This window comes from Oncorhynchus masou, chromosome 33, assembly GCF_036934945.1.
Source record: "Oncorhynchus masou masou isolate Uvic2021 chromosome 33, UVic_Omas_1.1, whole genome shotgun sequence".
Taxonomy (NCBI): Eukaryota; Metazoa; Chordata; class Actinopteri; order Salmoniformes; family Salmonidae; genus Oncorhynchus; species Oncorhynchus masou.
The window spans coordinates 32,382,612-32,400,539 of NC_088244.1; the positions used below are offsets into that span (position 1 = coordinate 32,382,612).

Below are 17,928 nucleotides of genomic sequence, written 5' to 3' on the forward strand. Positions count from 1 at the left end.
TTTAGAGAAGAGAGTGGGCAAGGGAGATGAGAAAATGATGGAAGGGGGGAGGGGTCGCGTATATGTGTGAATGCCTGAGTGTGTGGGGGTGAAAGGGAGGGAGGAAAGGCGAGGGGAGGTGGGAAAGCGAAAACGATATTTCATAATAAATCCTGACGAAAAATGTGATTTATTTAGCTCTACCATATGATAGAAAATTAACAGTAAAATGTTAGCACGCTAGATCATCATACGATTAATGATTGTGCGGTTTTCTTTAAGACTGCATTTGCACTGGCAGGGGGAGCCATGATGAAACAGTTGGACGTTTCATCGGTGCTGAACCGAACTGTGCTGAGATGGCCGTTTTGACAACACAGCACACGGATCATCAACTTGATTCAGCCCCGGGCCGATTTATGTTGAGCGGATGGTCAGGGGCCCGGAACATAATTATAAATAATTTGTAGACTGCATATGTAATGTTTAATTTGACTAAAATATACTAATTTCAAGCCTTGCTTATATTTGTATACGATCACCTGTCTCTCTATTATGAGTGGGAATGAGCGGGAATAATTAAAATCACTTGGAGCTGAGTTCCTGGTGTTTTTACTGTCTTTTATGTCCAACAATGACCATTGAAAAAAAAAATGTGTGGGGGGGCTCAGAAAACTTGGGAGGCGAAATTAAATCACCAGTGCGCCGCCAGGTGGGGCAAACTAACATAACAGATGTTAAAATGTCATTTTGCAAGTGCATTCAGTGCTTTGCTTTATATGAGTAGACCGAATTTGCTGTAAATGAGATTGTTGCTCCTCTGTGTAGTTAAGGCCTACATGATCCATGTGCCACAAAGATACTGTACTGGAAACATGTCTTAATAGATGACCTATTAAATACCAAGAAATGCATACTATGATGGTGTGACACACATAGGCCTGTCAAACCTGTCTAAAAGCAGGCCCCTATTTAATGATGTATATTTTTAAATGTAACCTTTATTTAACTAGGCAAGTCAGTTTAGAACAAATTCTTAATTATCAAATCAAATCAAATCAAATCAAATTTATTTATATAGCCCTTCGTACATCAGCTGATATCTCAAAGTGCTGTACAGAAACCCAGCCTAAAACCCCAAACAGCAAGCAATGCAGGTGTAGAAGCACGGTGGCTAGGAAAAACTCCCTAGAAAAGCCAAAACCTAGGAAGAAACCTAGAGAGGAACCAGGCTATGTGGGGTGGCCAGTCCTCTTCTGGCTGTGCCGGGTAGAGATTATAACAGAACATGGCCAAGATGTTCAAATGTTCATAAATGACCAGCATGGTCGAATAATAATAAGGCAGAACAGTTGAAACTGGAGCAGCAGCACGGCCAGGTGGACTGGGGACAGCAAGGAGTCATCATGTCAAGTAGTCCTGGGGCATGGTCCTAGGGCTCAGGTCAGTTGAAACTGGAGCAGCAGCACGGCCAGGTGGACTGGGGACAGCAAGGAGTCATCATGTCAGGTAGTCCTGGGGCATGGTCCTAGGGCTCAGGTCCTCCGAGAGAGAGAAGGAGAGAATTAGAGAACGCACACTTAGATTCACACAGGACACCGAATTGGACAGGAGAAGTACTCCAGATATAACAAACTGACCCCAGCCCCCCGACACATAAACTACTGCAGCATAAATACTGGAGGCTGAGACAGGAGGGGTCAGGAGACACTGTGGCCCCACCCGAGGACACCCCCGGACAGGGCCAAACAGGAAGGATATAACCCCACCCACTTTGCCAAAGCACAGCCCCCACACCACTGGAGGGATATCTTCAACCACCAACTTACCATCCTGAGACAAAGCTGAGTATAGCCCGCAAAGATCTCTGCCAAAGCCCATGCAATGCTTTGTAGGTTAGCAGTAAAACCTTGAAATCAGCCCTTGCTTTGACAGGAAGCCAGTGTAGGGAGGCTAGCACTGGAGTAATATGATCAAATTTTTTGGTTCTAGTCAGGATTCTAGCAGCCGTATTTAGCACTAACTGAAGTTTATTTAGTGCTTTATCCGGGTAGCCGGAAAGTAGAGCATTGCAGTAGTCTAACCTAGAAGTGACAAAAGCATGGATTAATTTTTCTGCATCATTTTTGGACAGAAAGTTTCTGATTTTTGCAATGTTACGTAGATGGAAAAAAGCTGTCCTTGAAATGGTCTTGATATGTTCTTCAAAAGAGAGATCAGGGTCCAGAGTAACGCCGAGGTCCTTCACAGTTTTATTTGAGATGACTGTACAACCATTAAGATTAATTGTCAGATTCAACAGAAGATCTCTTTGTTTCTTGGGACCTAGAACAAGCATCTCTGTTTTATCCGAGTTTAAAAGTAGAAAGTTTGCTGCCATCCACTTCCTTATGTCTGAAACACATGCTTCTAGCGAGGGCAATTTTGGGGCTTCACCATGTTTCATTGAAATTGAAATTGAAATTACAATGAAGGCCTACCCCTGCCTAACCCGGACGACGCTGGACCAATTGTGCACCACCCTATGGGACTCCCAATCACGGCCTGATGTGATACAGCCTGGATTCAAACCAGGGACTGTAGCGCATTAGACCACTGCACCACTCGGGAGCCCATGTCTCCTGGTACAGTCTGTAATTATACTGACACCTACTGGTGGCAGGGGCAGACTAGGTGATTTGGAGGCCCCAGGCAGAGGCCAGGCAGAGGCGGCTTTCCCATTCACCCTCTGAATGGCACACCATGTCTCAATTGGTTCAAGGCTTAAAAATCCTTCTTTAACCTGTCTCCGCCACTTCATCTACACTGATTGAAGTGAATTTAACAGGTGACATCAATAAGGGATTTTATCTGTCACTGGATTCACCTAGTCAGTCTATGTCAAGGAAAGAGTAAGTGTTCCTTAAGTTTTGTGCACTCAGTGTATGTATCCCAAGTATCTGATGCTGTACATGTCCTCTGCTTCGACAACAATGGCAGTATTATCAGCAGCACCTGTCTTTTTACTAAAGAAATGTGTAATTTTTCTGTTCAAATTAAATCTTTATTTTTCTTTTCTCTGCCCCGCTCTGAAAGCATCTCATTGCTGCAACTTAATTCCAATCAAAGTCACTTTTACAATCATATCGTATGAAACAATGCACGCAAACTCTTCAGGGTAGAATAGTATAATATTATAAACCAGTCCGTGGGTGATTCAATCGCAGACGGACATCAGGATATGCTGTGTCTCTTTTTACTGAGACATGGCTTACATACACTTGATTCTTCTATTCTGGTAAATCAGGGTGAGAGGCATGTTTTCTCATACAATTCCTGGTGTATCAAAGTTAAAAACATTGCAACTGCTGTTCGCCCAGCCTGGAGTTTCTTGATGTTAAAATGCAGAACCCACTATATGCAGAGGGAATGAATGTGTTATTATCATAACTGTGTACATACCGCTACAAGCAAACACCAAGGCGGCACTCAATGAACTTCAAGATTAGGCACACTGGGCCCACTCCAATTTGCCTACATACCCCAACCAAAACCCTTGGATAAACGGAGATATCTGTACAATGTTGAAAGCCCGTACTTCAGCATTTAATGTCAGCAGAATCAATCCAAATGATTATTATTGGCTCCACATCCAAATCACACATCTGCACAAGAGAAACACCTATGTGAGAATGCTGTTCATTGACTACAGTTCAGCATTCAACACTATTGTTGCCAAGCCCTGAGTCTGGACACATCCCTCTGCAACTGGATCCTGAACCTCCGAACGGGCAGACCACAGGCTGTGAGGATTGTGAACACTCTTAACACAGGGTTCCCCCAGGGGTGTGTCCTAAGTCCTCTACTCCCTATTCACCCACGACTGTGTGGCTTTGCACGACACCAACCCCATCATCAAGTTTGGTGATGACACAACGGTTGTAGGCCTGTTAACCAACGAGTCAGCCTATAGCGAGGAGGTAAGAGAACTGGCATTGTTGAATCATGACAACAACCTTTCCCTCAACGTCAGCAAACCAAGGAGTTGATAGTTGATTTCAGAAAGCCGAGGAGGGAACATGCCCCATTCCACATCAACGGAACTGCAGCAGATACACAAGTTCCTCGGAGTCCACATCACAGAGAACTTCTCATGGACCAACACCACCACCACTCACCAAGAATACACAGCAGCGTCTCTACTTCCTAAGGCCGCTGAAGAAATTTGGCATGCCGCCCCAGGTCAATCAATCAATCAATCAAATGTATTTATAAAGTCCTTCTTACATCAGCTGATGTCACAAAGTGCTGTACAGAAACCCAGCCTAAAACCCCAAACAGCAAGCAATGCAGGTGCAGAAGCACGGTCTTCCTCAAATACTATTGCTGCACAATCAAGAGCATCCTGACTGTCTAGTATGGGAATTGCTCCATCAATGTTGTCCTAATAAAACTTTAAACTTGTTTCTACTATTTTGAGAAAATATAATCACAGTTTAATATGAAATATATACATGGAGAAAAAAAGTGATCCATTCTGAATAATTATTCAGCTGATTGGATTAATTTACTTCTTTGGAGGCCTTTTTTGTCAACAATGTGGCCTCATTAACCTGGGCACAGTGGCCAGGTTAAACACCCTTCCTCCCCCATTTCCTTTGCAGCCTCCCACAAATTTAGCTGCTTTTGAAGCGAGAATAAGAGTGCCAAGCTGAGCAGCCCACGACAGCGGGTCGTTTGTTTGGGGGGGTTGTATTTGATTAACGTTTATTGAAAAAGTATGGATTTCTGCTAACAAAGGCATTCAACCACAGAGGACAAACATAGGTACAAGGTAAGCATTTCATAATTAAACATTTTTTAAGTATTGAGCTTGGGCGAATTGATGTAGTCGGAGCTGAATTCCACAAAGCCTGGAATCTGCTCAACCCCATTGGTGGAGTTCATCAGTAACTTCCTTCACCATGGAGTTGAGTTTAGTCAGCTCGGTCTGACATTTGACACAGCCGCGGAAGCGAACCCTGTTGCCGTTGCAGAACAATAACAGGTGACCTGTCTGCCTTTCCGCTCAGCAAGACTGGCACACACCCTGCACCTGCTTGGGTGGTTCCTCATAAGCCAAGTCGCAGGCCTTTTGCTGTGGCCACGTCTCATGTGGAGCCACTGCTGTTGCATTTCTCCAATTCCAGCATGTGAACATCTCGAGCTTGTCTGCTGCATCGGTCATTTTCTAGGATAAGTTATCAGGCTTTTAAATCATATCATTTAAAAAAAGGAAACTCTAAATCAGGCTAAAAATAATGGGCCTGAATTAGACAGGATGAACTGTGACGATTGGAGGCAACAGTTGGCACATCAGTAACGATGCGACATGGCTGTATTTCAGAAAGGCGAGCTGTCTCATTCTAATTCTATGCCAACAATCATTTAATGTTCCCGCAAAACACTAGAGACTTGCAACAGGCAACAATTCTTCACAACTATTGATTATCATCATGTATAGAGAAAATAAAATGCATTGACAAAAGATAATGAAAATGTACATTTTTTATCATTCATAAAAGCTGGAAAATCATTTGCGACAAGGTAACAAGACACAATAGAGTTGGTTTAGTACAACATATTTTCAACCTCAAGACAGAAATCAAGTCTCCTTATTTCCCCTATTCTATAAAACACACTCCCCACAGCTTCATTATTCAAAAAAACAAAACAAGAATATATTATGGGAAAGGCGAAAGCATTGCAGCTTCCCATATAAAACAAAGTCACTTAGTAAATATGTTATTTGATGAATACAACTTCTTAAAAGTAATAGGAGAAAGAAAACATGGAAGTTGATGCATTACTGTTGACACAATTAGTGCAGATGGGTAAGGTAATGAAAAGGGCCAATATTTACCATGATTTATTTTGCAAACATTTTGTCATTTTGAAATGAGCCAAAGATATGAAAATATCTGCAAACAAACAACCTAATTGTCCAAACCCACAATAAATTGCTTGGTAGTCTTCTTTGTTTTAAATTGTAATTTATAAACCAGGGGAAAGGGAAAACTCTTCATCACAAGGCTGTCCCATTGACAAAATTAAAAAGAGAGAAAAAGGTCTGGATTTCTTAACCATTACAAAGCAAAGAGTATCCATGAAGAATCCTCCATTAATATGTGGTGAAGTAGAGAATTACTTTTCTGCTATTGTCAAACATCTCCATTCGTTATTGAAAGGGCTTGAAATGCTGGCACGTTCCAACTGGGCACCAGTATTGTATTGCAGCTTCCTACAGGTAGAGACAGAGGACATGTTACTCCACAGGTACTTTTTTTATTCCTTTTTTCAGTTTATTCGGACAGAAAACAAATATATCAATGCAAGTACATTAGCTGGTGCCATACTCATGGGACGATGATAACATTAGACACAGATTCCATATCACCCATTGGATCCCATCTTAGCCCACTCACTTGGCTCAGAGCTGCTGTAAGGGGGAGCTTCAGAGCAGTGTGCAATTTGACTTCTTTTCCTTCTTCCTTTCTATCGGTGTTTTCCTATTGATCTGTCTGACCAGGTCATAGAAAATCTAAAGCAGACCAAAGGAGCCAGTAGTTAGAGATACATCTGTTATAAGCCCCAGATAATCACACTTGTTTACTTGATGAGATGTATATTCTTATTGCAATTCTCGTCAACTCTGAGACGTAACATACATTCATTCAGTTCAGGTGACTGGAAATGAAAGCGGTGGGCCTTACCTCATTAACGTTGATCTTTGATTTAGCTGAGGACTCTAGAAAGGCACAGTTGTTCCACTGTCTGGCCAGGTTCTGACCCTGCTCCTTGCCCACCACACGCTCATCCTCCAGGTCACACTTGTTGCCCACCAGGATCATGGGGACCTGATACAAAATAATGAGAAATAGATAGAAGACAATGAGAGACTATAGCTCTTTACCCTGTTGCTTTCCAAAGCAAAAACATAGGCCATATAAGTCTCCATAACGTGACAACAAATCACTAATGTACAAACTCTGCATGTGGCAGAAATAAGAGCTAAACTGAAATTGGCAAACATCTCTCATGACATTTCTACTTTGTTATTGCTGTGCTATTCCCGCACAGAGAATAACCTATTGAGAGAACCTATGGCTCTCAGAGCAGTAGGATTACAAGATAAGAGCCAACAGACTCCTTAATTTAAAACACCATTAAAATTGCATATAAATCATAAACGTATCATAGATTTCATAGCAGCTGTAATAAATGCATTGACAACGAGGCCCAAGTGTTGGAAGCATGTCAATGACAGTGACTGAGCCCTGATAAGCTACAATACTCACATCCTCAGTGTCCTTTACTCTCAGAATCTGTTCCCGAAGGTCCTGTAGATCATTAAATGTGGACTGCGCCGTGATGGAGTATACAAGAGCGAAGCCTTGACCGTTCTTCATGTACAAGTCCCTCATCGCTGTGAACTGCTCCTGTGGAACAGCAGTGGAAAGACTCCATGACACACTGGTCATATTTACTGTTAAAATATGTCACCATGGCAAACATGGACACATTCTACCTACTGTTCCAGCTGTGTCAAGGATTTCAAGCATGCACTGCTGCCCATCCACTTCAACTTGCTGTGGGAGAGAGGGAGTAACATTTAGTAGCATTTTGACATCAGTGGTGGCAATTGAAAAGTTGGTAACTATAGGGCAGCTTACCTTTCTGTAAGAGTCTTCTATTGTGGGGTCATATTTTTCCACAAAAATACCCTGTACAAATTGGACAGTCTGGAAGAGAAAAGGCAAGGGGAGGAGAACATGAATGTAGAGAGTGACTCGTACATTCTCCAAATCAAAACAGCAACTCAATCAGGGCTCTAAATTAAACATTTTCATTGGTAGCATAACATGTGCTTCAAAAATAAGTCATATTGGCCCAATAAAGGCTGTACCTAAATCGTATTTTCTGGAAAATAAGACACCAGAAAATAAGATTTTTTAATTGATTTAGATACAGCGTTCATTGAGCCTATATGACCTGTCAATATTTTTGAAGCACATGTTGTGCCCAGGAAACTAATCTGTTTCCAGGGTACAACATCTGTTTATTATAAAAGTTAAAAATGTGGATACAAATACCTGTCATTGAAATTACAAAGTAATTTGTGGAATATTAGGTTAGCTAACATTGTGAGCTGTATAATGCGGTAACATGACTGAACAAGTTGTTAACGGCCCACGACATGGTTTATGAATGGAAAATTTGGCCCGCGACATGGTTTATGAATGGAAAATATGGCCCGCGACATGGTTTATGAATGGAAAATACGGCCCGCCAATGGAGACGCATCCAGCTGCAGCGCCAATGGAGACGCATCCAGCTGCAGCGCCAATGGAGACGCATCCAGCTGCAGCGCCAATGGAGACGCATCCAGCTGCAGCGCCAATGGAGACGCATCCAGCTGCAGCGCCAATGGAGACGCATCCAGCTGCAGCGCCAATGGAGACGCATCCAGCTGCAGCGCCAATGGAGACGCATCCAGCTGCAGCGCCAATGGAGACGCATCCAGCTGCAGCGCCAATGCGCAATAGAAGGGGGAAAAATCGTAGTGCCGGTAATATGGTCACAACTTTTCAGCGGTTTGGGCTACAGACGAGCTGTTTTTTTCTCTAGGGCAGCTTAATCATTACAACAATTATTATCTGGCTGATTTTTTGTTCTAGGTGCACTGGTGCTCCCAAATAGCAATTCCAAGTCACAGAGCAAAATATTTAGGGGCATATGCGACCAAAATGGTCACACTTTAAAGCCCTGCACTCAATGCACCCAGAATGACTCAAAACAGAAACCTTTACTACTAACCAGTGCAGATTTGCCTACACCTCCTGAGCCTAAAACCACTAGCTTGTATTCACGCATGGTGGGGTTACTTCACTCGACGGCACAAAAGTCTGCAAGAGATGAGACAAGAGAGAGAACATTGGTTAGGCCTACTTACGTCACTATTTATATCATTTTACACATTGCAGGCCACACATGAGGAGAAGCCAATAATTCCCTTCGGTTTTCATCAGCTCTAGACGCCACATTGTGGGCGGTTCCCTTGGCTCGTCCATTATCGAACTACTTCAGTTATACATAGCCAAGCCTAAACATAACTGCCTTGTCGCGGTAATCCCCTTTGACAATACATATTCAGAAACTGAAACTCCCATCTGCCAAAAGAAGGATCTCTCTTTCCTACCCACTATCCAGGTACATCTGCCGGCATGACAAGGCCTTCTTTTCAAAAGAAGGAAACAAATAGAGCCAAGATGACCCAGAGAATTATTTCCCCCTTATAAAATGACACCCTATAACACTTGAGTGACAGTGAATTGATGCTAATTGTCAAACAGCTCAGTCTCTATGGAGACGGTAGGCAATAGCCATAGTGCCACAAATAGCTTAATCTAATTAGCATGCATAGGAGAAGGCCATGTGGGGTGAGGCGTCACCGCCTCTATCAGCTTGGCAAGGTGAGAAGTGAGGCTTGTTAAAATAGCACAACATTATGAAAAAAAACACATCCGTTTTTATGGCTTGATATTACAAAGCTATCCCATAATCGTTTCCTGTTCTGTCTTGGAGCCAGCCATGGAAACGTGAGGCACCTGCCAAGAGAAACTTTTCTCTACAGAATATTATCCCCATGACACCTTTGTTATTGTTTTGTCTGTATTCCAACGGGACCACGTTGAAAATAAGTGGGATCGCTTCAACGTGTTGTCATTGATTTATTGGAGGAAAAGATGCAATGTCTCTTTATGTCCAATAGGAATTACTAACAGGCATAGGCGAAAACTCCTCCATGAGAAAATACATTTTATGTGCTGTGCAGAGACACAATCCAAACCCACTATCATTATCTAGCTATGCAAACCTAACAAATTCCAAGCGGCAGCAGCATGAGAGTTGGGCGGTATGCGGGATGTTACAAAGGTCCATTCAATCCTCAGGCCATTGCGATACACCCCTTCCTCTGTGAAAATTATGTGCATATAGAAAAAAACAGAACAGAGATCATAGTAAGAGAATGACAATTGCTCTTCTTAAATAATGACCAGACCAAGAAAGGACACTTCTGTGTTTGTTTCTGATATTAGCCCATTTTTAGAAGCAGAAGTTAAACCTACAGCTGCAATAAGAATACGAAACAAAGTGTGTGTCACAAAGGTTTCAGAAAGACATTTCACTTTTATCTGATGACCTTTAGTTGACTGATTACAGGTGAAACATCTGGAGAAGCGCTTAAGCAAATACAGTGAGCTCCAAAAGTATTGGGACAGTCACACATTTGTTGATGTTTTGGCTCTGTACTCCAGCACTTTGGATTTGAAATGATACAATGGACAATGAGGTTAAAGTGCAGACTGTCAACTTTAATTTTAAGGTATTTTCATCCATATCAGGTGAACTGTTTAGAAATTGTACATAGTCCCCGCATTTTAGGGGACCAAAAGTATTGGGATAAATTCACTTATACAGTGGGGAGAATAAGTATTTGATACACTGCCGATTTTGCAGGTTTTCCTACTTACAAACAATGTAAAGGTCTGTAATTTTTTATCATAGGTACACTTCAACTGTGAGAGACGGAATCTAAAACAAAAATCCAGAAAATCACATTGTATGATTTTTAAGTAATTAATTTGCATTTTATTGCATACCATCAAATTAAAGGAGAAGTTATTTTTTACATCCAATTCTCTACTTTGTATGTCAATGGCATGTTATAGAAAGGTCCAGACAAATGTATTGTGATTTCACGTTTTTGAAATTGTCCTCATCCTCGTTGTGTACTATAGTGGCCCATAAAATGACATGAACAAAAGCTCCAAAAACACCCAGAGGCTCCAAAACACCCAAATACATCCTTTTCGAAACAGCAAAGCTCTCAGTATAGTGATGCAAGTCTTTAGATGTTGTACAAATGAAATTGTGTCAATCCAAACTTTACCCGCAATGTTATATTCCATTTTGTTGTGACTCGAGCAATACCCCTCTGTCTATTTTACAGACAAAATAAAGGAAACAGTAAATGAGAGATACAAAGTATATTAAAAGCATGGGGTGCTTCCACACAAGAAGTTCCAGACACTTGTAGAATCTATGCCAAGGTACATTGAAGCTGTTCTGGCAGCTCGTGGCAGCCCAACGCCCTATTAAGGCACTATATGTTGATGTTTCCTTTATTTTGGCAGTTACCTGTAGCAGCAGACTACACAGTAAATGGAACCACCCGAGACGGCTTGCAAAAGGGACTATAACATTGTCGATAAAGTTCGGATTGACAACTTCATGTGTACAACACCGAAAAACCTGCATCACTATACTGAGAGCTTTGCCATTTGTAAAAGGATGTTTTTTGGGTACGTTTTTAGATTTTTTTCAGGGCCCCCATACTACACAATAAGGATGAGGAAGTGATTTGCGGTTTGGGGTAAGTTTCTCTAAAACACGTCATCACAAAAAAATGTGTATGGACCCTTCCACAGTATAACATTCCATTTACACCAAAAATAGACATTTGGTTGTATATTTGTCTGCAATTTAACCTCAGTCATTGTACCATTTCAAATCTAAAATGCTGAAGAACAGAGCCCAAATAACAACAAAGTTTCCCTGTCCCCAATACTTTAGTAGATCACTGCAAATGCCTGTAGAACTTCACATGGTCAATCCCAATGTCAGTATTCCTGCAAAACACAGCTGATATGGTGAGTGTCTCCATGTTGACAGGCATTTGGCACATCCACCATGCCCACTGCACACCAGCACAGTGAGCACACTAGCCTCTTGATATGTTATAAGTCAGTGAGGGTTCAGAACCAGTATTCTCTTAACATAAGCCTACATGTTATTTTATGTTTTACTAATGCTCTGTGAGTGGTGTGTTCCCAGTCAGCATAGAACAGCCTAGTTTCTGCACTGAAACTCATTTTATAGCAAAAACACCCACTCTAAGGACATAACCTACTGTGCTCAAGGCTGGAAACGACAACTCCCCACTACATCTAGTGAGGGAAGGCTAGCAGTTCCCAGGACACACTGACATCTGTGGGCAGGTGTGGATGCTGTGTTGGGAGCCAAAGGAGCTAGGCTACTCCAAAGAATCCCCACAAAACTAGGAAAAAGACAGAAGAAATATATAAATTGCATTTAACTTTTTGTGAATAATCTTAGGCCTGCACTTTGACAGAGTTGGGAGTGGGACACACATTGCCAAACAGTAGGTGTACATTAGCCTGAAGCATCTACTCATCGGTAAGTATGTTTACATGCACACTAATAATTCAATATTAAACTGATTATGACAGAATGCCGAGTATGGCGTTAAGCAGAGTAAGGTGTTTACGTGACTATCTTAATTGGCGTAATGTCATAATCGAGGTAATCTTACGCCGATTAAAACACCTGGTTTTCTGAGCAATCTTTCAAATGATGAGGACATGGTAACAGCTTAATCATCACTCCAGCTGAATATTTGATTTGCACATTTGCCAGTGTGTGGTAGCGCAAGCATCCCTCTTATGTACGAGTGAAGTGAGTTCTGAAAAACTGAACGTATGCATCATCTTATAAATATTTTTCACATGCAAACTTTTCGTCAGAACTCAGAATCAAAAAGTCTTGTCAAAAATAAGTCAGTGGTAGAACGTTTATTTTGATTGGGTATTTCCTACATTGATCAAAAGTCCCATCAGTAGCCTGATTTCATGTGTCCATGTAAACGGGACTATTACATTAACCTGACTATCCACAATAATCACATTATTGTGTGCATGCTACCGTGCTGTGTTGGGGAAGCTTCTCTGAAAATGGAGTTTACCAAGCTACCAATTACTTCACATTGGAAGAAGTTACACTAGACTAAAGCTACTCTTAAGAAAACTATAGTTTACCTAACTAAAGTTACTTTGATGAGGTAGTTCATCCAAACTACGTTGTGAAAATGTGTCATCAGTAAATCTGTATTGTCAGACTACAAATTGCAAGAACAAATCACTTTGGGGTCATATGTTAACAGAATGTTAAACGGATTTATGGAATTTAGCCTATTAATTAAACCCCAAAATAGCTTCAAGTGAGAATTAGGCAAGTCCGATACCGAAAAAGTAAATTTTACAAAGTTGTGTAGTTCCAGTAGTTAGCCTAGCTACACGGCATAAAAGTAATTAACTACTGAAAACTGGACCTAGATTTTAATTTAGTTCAACTACCACCAGGCTACTGGAAAACGTAATGATTTACTAGCTAGTTGAACTACTGTACGTGTACACTGAATGTACAAAATATTACGAACTCCTGCTCTTTCCATGACAGACTGACCAGGTGAATGCTATGATCCCTTATTGATGTCACTTGTTAAATACACTTCAATTAGTGTAGAAGAAGGGGAGGAGACAGGTTAAAGAAGGATTTTTAAGCCTTGAGATGGATTGTGTATGTGTGCCATTCAGAGGGTGAATGGGCAAGGCAAAATATGTATGTACTAGAGGTCGACCGATTAATTAGGGCCGATTTCAAGTTTTGATAACAATCGGAAATCTGTATTTTTGAACACCGATTTGGCAGGTTTTTTTACACCTTTATTTATCCTTTATTTAACTAGGCAAGTCAGTTAAGAACACATTCTTATTTTCAATGACGGCCTACGAACGGTGGGTTAACTGCCTTGTTCAGGGGCAGAATGACAGATTTTTACCTTGTCAGCTCGGGGATTCAATCTTGCAACCTGACAGTTAACTAGTACGACGCTCTAACCACCTGATTACATTGCACTCCACGAGGAGACTGCCTGTTACGCGGATGCAGTAAGAAGCCAAGGTAAGTTGCTAGCTATCATTAAACTAGCAGAAAACAATCAATCAATCACTAGTTAACTACACATGGTTGATGATATTACTAGTTTATCTAGCGTGTCCTGCGTTGCATATAATAGATGCGGTACGTATTCACGAAAAAGGACTGTCTTGCTCCAATGTGTACCTAACCATAAACATCAATGCCTTTCCCAAAATCAATACACAAGTATATATTTTTTAAACCTGCATATTTAGTTAATATTGCCTGCTAACCTGGCTCGTTGCGAACTCTGAAGACTATTTCTTCCGTACAAAGACAGCCAACTTCGCCAAACGGGGGATGATTTAACAAATGCGCATTTGCGAAAAAAGCACAATCGTTGCACGACTGCACCTAACCATAATCATCAATGCCTTTCTTAAAATCAATACACAGAAGTAAATATTTTTAAACCTGCATATTTTGCTAAAAGAAATCCAGGTTAGCAGGCAATATTAGCTAGGTGAAAGTGTCACTTCTCTTTCGTACATTGCACGCAGAGTCAGTGTATATGCAACAGTTTGGGCTGCCTAATTTGCCAGAATTTTACATAATTATGACATAACATTGAAGGTTGTGCAATGAAACAGCAATATTTAGACTTATGGATGTCACCCGTTAGATAAAATACAGAACAGTTCCGTATTTCACTGAAAGAACAAAAGTCTTGTTTTCGAGATGATAGTTTTTGGATTCGACCATATTAATGACCTAAGGCTCGTATTTCTGTGTTATTATGTTATAAATAAGTATATGATTTGATATTTGATAGAGCAGTCTGACTGAGCGATGGTAAGCACCAGCAGGCTTGTAAGCATTCATTCAAACAGCACTTTCGTGCTTTTTGCCAGCAGCTCATCGCTGTGCTTCAAGCATTGAGCTGTTTATGACTTCAAGCCTATCAACTCCTGAGATTAGGCTGGTGTAACCGATGTGAAATGGCTAGCTAGTTAGCGGGGTCCGCGCTAATAGCGTTTCAAACGTCACTCACTCTGAGACTTGGAGTGGTTGTTCCCCTTGCTCTGCAAGGGACGCGTCTTTTGTGGAGCAATGGGTAACGCTGCATTGAGGGTGGCTGTTGTCGATGTGTTCCTGGTTCGAGCCCAGGTAGGGGCAAGGAGAGGGACAGAAGCTTTACTGTTACACTGGCAATACTAAAGTGCCTATAAGAACATCCAATAGTCAAAGGTATATGAAATACAAATCGTATAGAGAGAAATTGTCCTATAATAACTACAACCTAAAACTTCTTACCTGGGAATATTGAAGACTCCTGTTAAAAGGAGCCACCAGCTTTCATATGTTCTCATGTTCTGAGCAAGGAACTTAAACGTTACTTTTTTTACATGGCACATATTGCACTTTTACTTCTCCAACATTCTTTTTGCATTATTTAAACCAAATTGAACATGTTTCATTATTTATTTGAGACTAAATAGATTTTATTGATGTATTATATTAAGTTAAAATAGGTGTTCATTCAGTATTGTTGTAATTGTAATTATCACAAATACTTTTTTTTAAATTAAAAAAATATATTTTTTAAATCGTCATCGGCTTTTTTGGTCCTCCAAAAATCGGTATCGGTGTTGAAAAATCATAATCGGTCGACCTCTAGTATGTACTGTCTGTATAAATTGTCAAACGACCTAAAAAGAGTGACACAAATATGAGCATACTTTACATTTCAAAGTCATCGAATATTGAGTGTTCATTTGATGTTCAAAGCATTCTGAATTCATCTAACGTGGGCGTAGGCCTAAGCCATGTCAAAATACATAGAATTAGCTTTAAAACAGCACAAGTACCTTCCCCAGACGCCCGTCTTGGTCAAATAACCTGTGCGTAACAGAAGGGGGCCACTAGAAGTTTGATCCAACCGTAATGAAGCCGGTAAAACAGTGTACAATAAGTGTGTATTTTGCATTTGACAATCGATTCAATCGATTAGATGGCGTAATTTGGCAATGAAAATAACATGCAAGGAGCTTAGTTGGACCTAAAGGAGCAACGGTACAGTTAGGTTCCTTTAAGAGGACATATTGGGCTACACTCTTAAACTTGACATATGGTCTAAAAATCCTGACTTGAATGCATACAAAAGGAACACCTGATGGGAAATTGCTTTTATTGCACATGGGTGTGCTCCTGAATGTCAAATCACGTGTCAAATCTTACATTCTCAAAAGACAACACCAGCCACCCTTATTTACATAAATAAAGGTTGCATTTAGCAACTAGTTAACTAGGCAAGTCAGTTAAGAACAAATTCGTATTTACAATGACGGCCTAGGAAAAGTGTTAACTGCCTTACCAGGGGCAAAACAACAGATTTTTACCTTGTCAGCTCTGGGATTTATCCAGCAACCTTTCAGTAACTGGGCCAACGCTCTAACCACTAGGCTACCTGCCGCCCCTCAATCTATCCATCTCGATCAGCCTTTCCCCAACTCTGCGGTCCTCGGGATCCCACGTTTTGATTTTTGCCCCAACACTACAATGCGGATTCAAATGATCAAAACGTGATGATTCGTTGATTATTTGAATCAGCTGTGTAACGTTTATACTGTACTTAGGTCAAAAACCAGAACGTGCACCGAGTTTGGGAAACCTCGACTAGTTGGCTAACTAGCTAAATAATAGGAAACATAACTTGCAACTATGTGTCTGACATCACTTCGACAAAAGAACGTTTCAGTGTAACGTTAAAACTCAGAGGAAGGGATCAGCTGTACCTAGCCAGTCAAGTTAGATGGCGAAGTTTGCTAGCTAAGCTAACGTCCCCCCGGTCCGATTCAAAGTTATAGCTAACAACTAATGTAGCTAGGCGAGCCAACCGGGTAGTGCCTGGCTAAATTCTTAATAGTTAGTCAATTAATGTTCAACTAGCCAACACGGCTAGCTAACTAAGGCGTGTGAACCACTGGTGTGAACTAGCTCCAGACAACTCCCTTCGGCTTGTTGTGTTAGCTAGCTGCTTCGCTAACGTTAGCCTCCCTTAGACGTTCCATCCGGCCTGAACGTTAGCTTGTCCTACTTGGCCATCCGACACGTTTCTAACATTTTCACGACCTATATACATGTTCGAGCATTGGTTATCCCCAAACTGTTGCTATGACCAGAGATAATCGTTACTCACCGTGTTTTGTCTCCCCGTCACCTCACTGGAGTCGCTGACTTCAATGAACCTCCGCAAACGTCAATCCCTAGCTAGCTAGCCTCTCCCACCATAAATGGCAACGAACGGTGCACACTAGCTACTGTAGTTTCAAGGCAGCCTGACGATTCACAATGTTGTAGTTCATAAAACCATAATGGCTCATTTTAGTATCATGGCAACCATGCACTCACTGAAAGTGCAAATGTTATTAAATAAGATATTACAATTTTATTTCCATAGTATTCGCGTTATAAACTTGAGGACTGACAAAAACTATAAAGTAGGCTTACTGCCATACAAAATCTGTTTGGATAATGTGGGCATGCAGAATACTGTAGTCGTGTATGCAATTAGAAAGCATACTTTCCACTTGAAGTCCCAGAAATAAGCCATCTCAAACATATCAGAGGAAACAGTCAAACAGATGCAAGGAAACAGCAAGGGTCTTCAACTTCAAGCCAAACACACACACGCACACACACACAAACACACACACACACACACACACACACACACACACACACACACACACACACACACACACACACACACACACACACACACACACACACACAAATAAAGGGAACACTAAAATAACACATCCTAGATCTGAATGAAATATTCTTATTAAATACTTTTTTCTTTACATAGTTGAATGTGCTGACAACAAAATCACACAAATATTATCCATGGAAATCAAATTTATCAACACATGGAGGTCTGGATTTGGAGTCACACTCAAAATTAAAGTGGAAACCACACTACAGGCTGATCCAACTTTGATGTAATGTCCTTAAAAAAGTCCAAATGAGGCTCAGTAGTGTGTGTGGCCTCCACGTGCCTGTATGACCTCCCTACAGCGCCTGGGCATGCTCCTGGACAGTCTGTGGTGCAACGTGGCGTTAGTGGATGGAGCGAGACATGATGTC

The 17,928-nt window shown here is 41.2% G+C and overlaps 1 protein-coding gene across 3 annotated transcripts; it reads right to left on the bottom strand.

Annotated features, from left to right (window-relative positions):
- Positions 1 to 5,487: 5,487 nt before the first annotated feature.
- On the bottom strand, positions 5,488 to 17,103 carry LOC135528299 (ras-related protein Rap-1b-like). 3 transcript variants are annotated; one of them, XM_064957283.1, is made up of 10 exons: positions 16,979 to 17,103; positions 11,972 to 12,118; positions 9,875 to 9,973; positions 8,815 to 8,903; positions 7,671 to 7,739; positions 7,530 to 7,586; positions 7,296 to 7,436; positions 6,711 to 6,854; positions 6,423 to 6,538; positions 5,488 to 6,238 (listed from the first exon to the last, which is right to left on the bottom strand). In XM_064957283.1, the coding sequence occupies exons 4-9, from the start codon at positions 8,869 to 8,871 to the stop codon at positions 6,452 to 6,454; spliced, it is 555 nt and encodes a 184-aa protein (XP_064813355.1). In that variant the 5' UTR covers positions 8,872 to 8,903; positions 9,875 to 9,973; positions 11,972 to 12,118; positions 16,979 to 17,103; the 3' UTR covers positions 5,488 to 6,238; positions 6,423 to 6,451. The 3 variants fall into 3 exon arrangements, with proteins under 3 accessions (XP_064813355.1, XP_064813354.1, XP_064813356.1); XM_064957282.1 differs by lacking the exon at positions 9,875 to 9,973; XM_064957284.1 differs by lacking the exons at positions 9,875 to 9,973; positions 11,972 to 12,118 and having other exon boundaries at positions 16,979 to 17,095.
- Between the last annotated feature and the right edge of the window lie 825 nt (positions 17,104 to 17,928).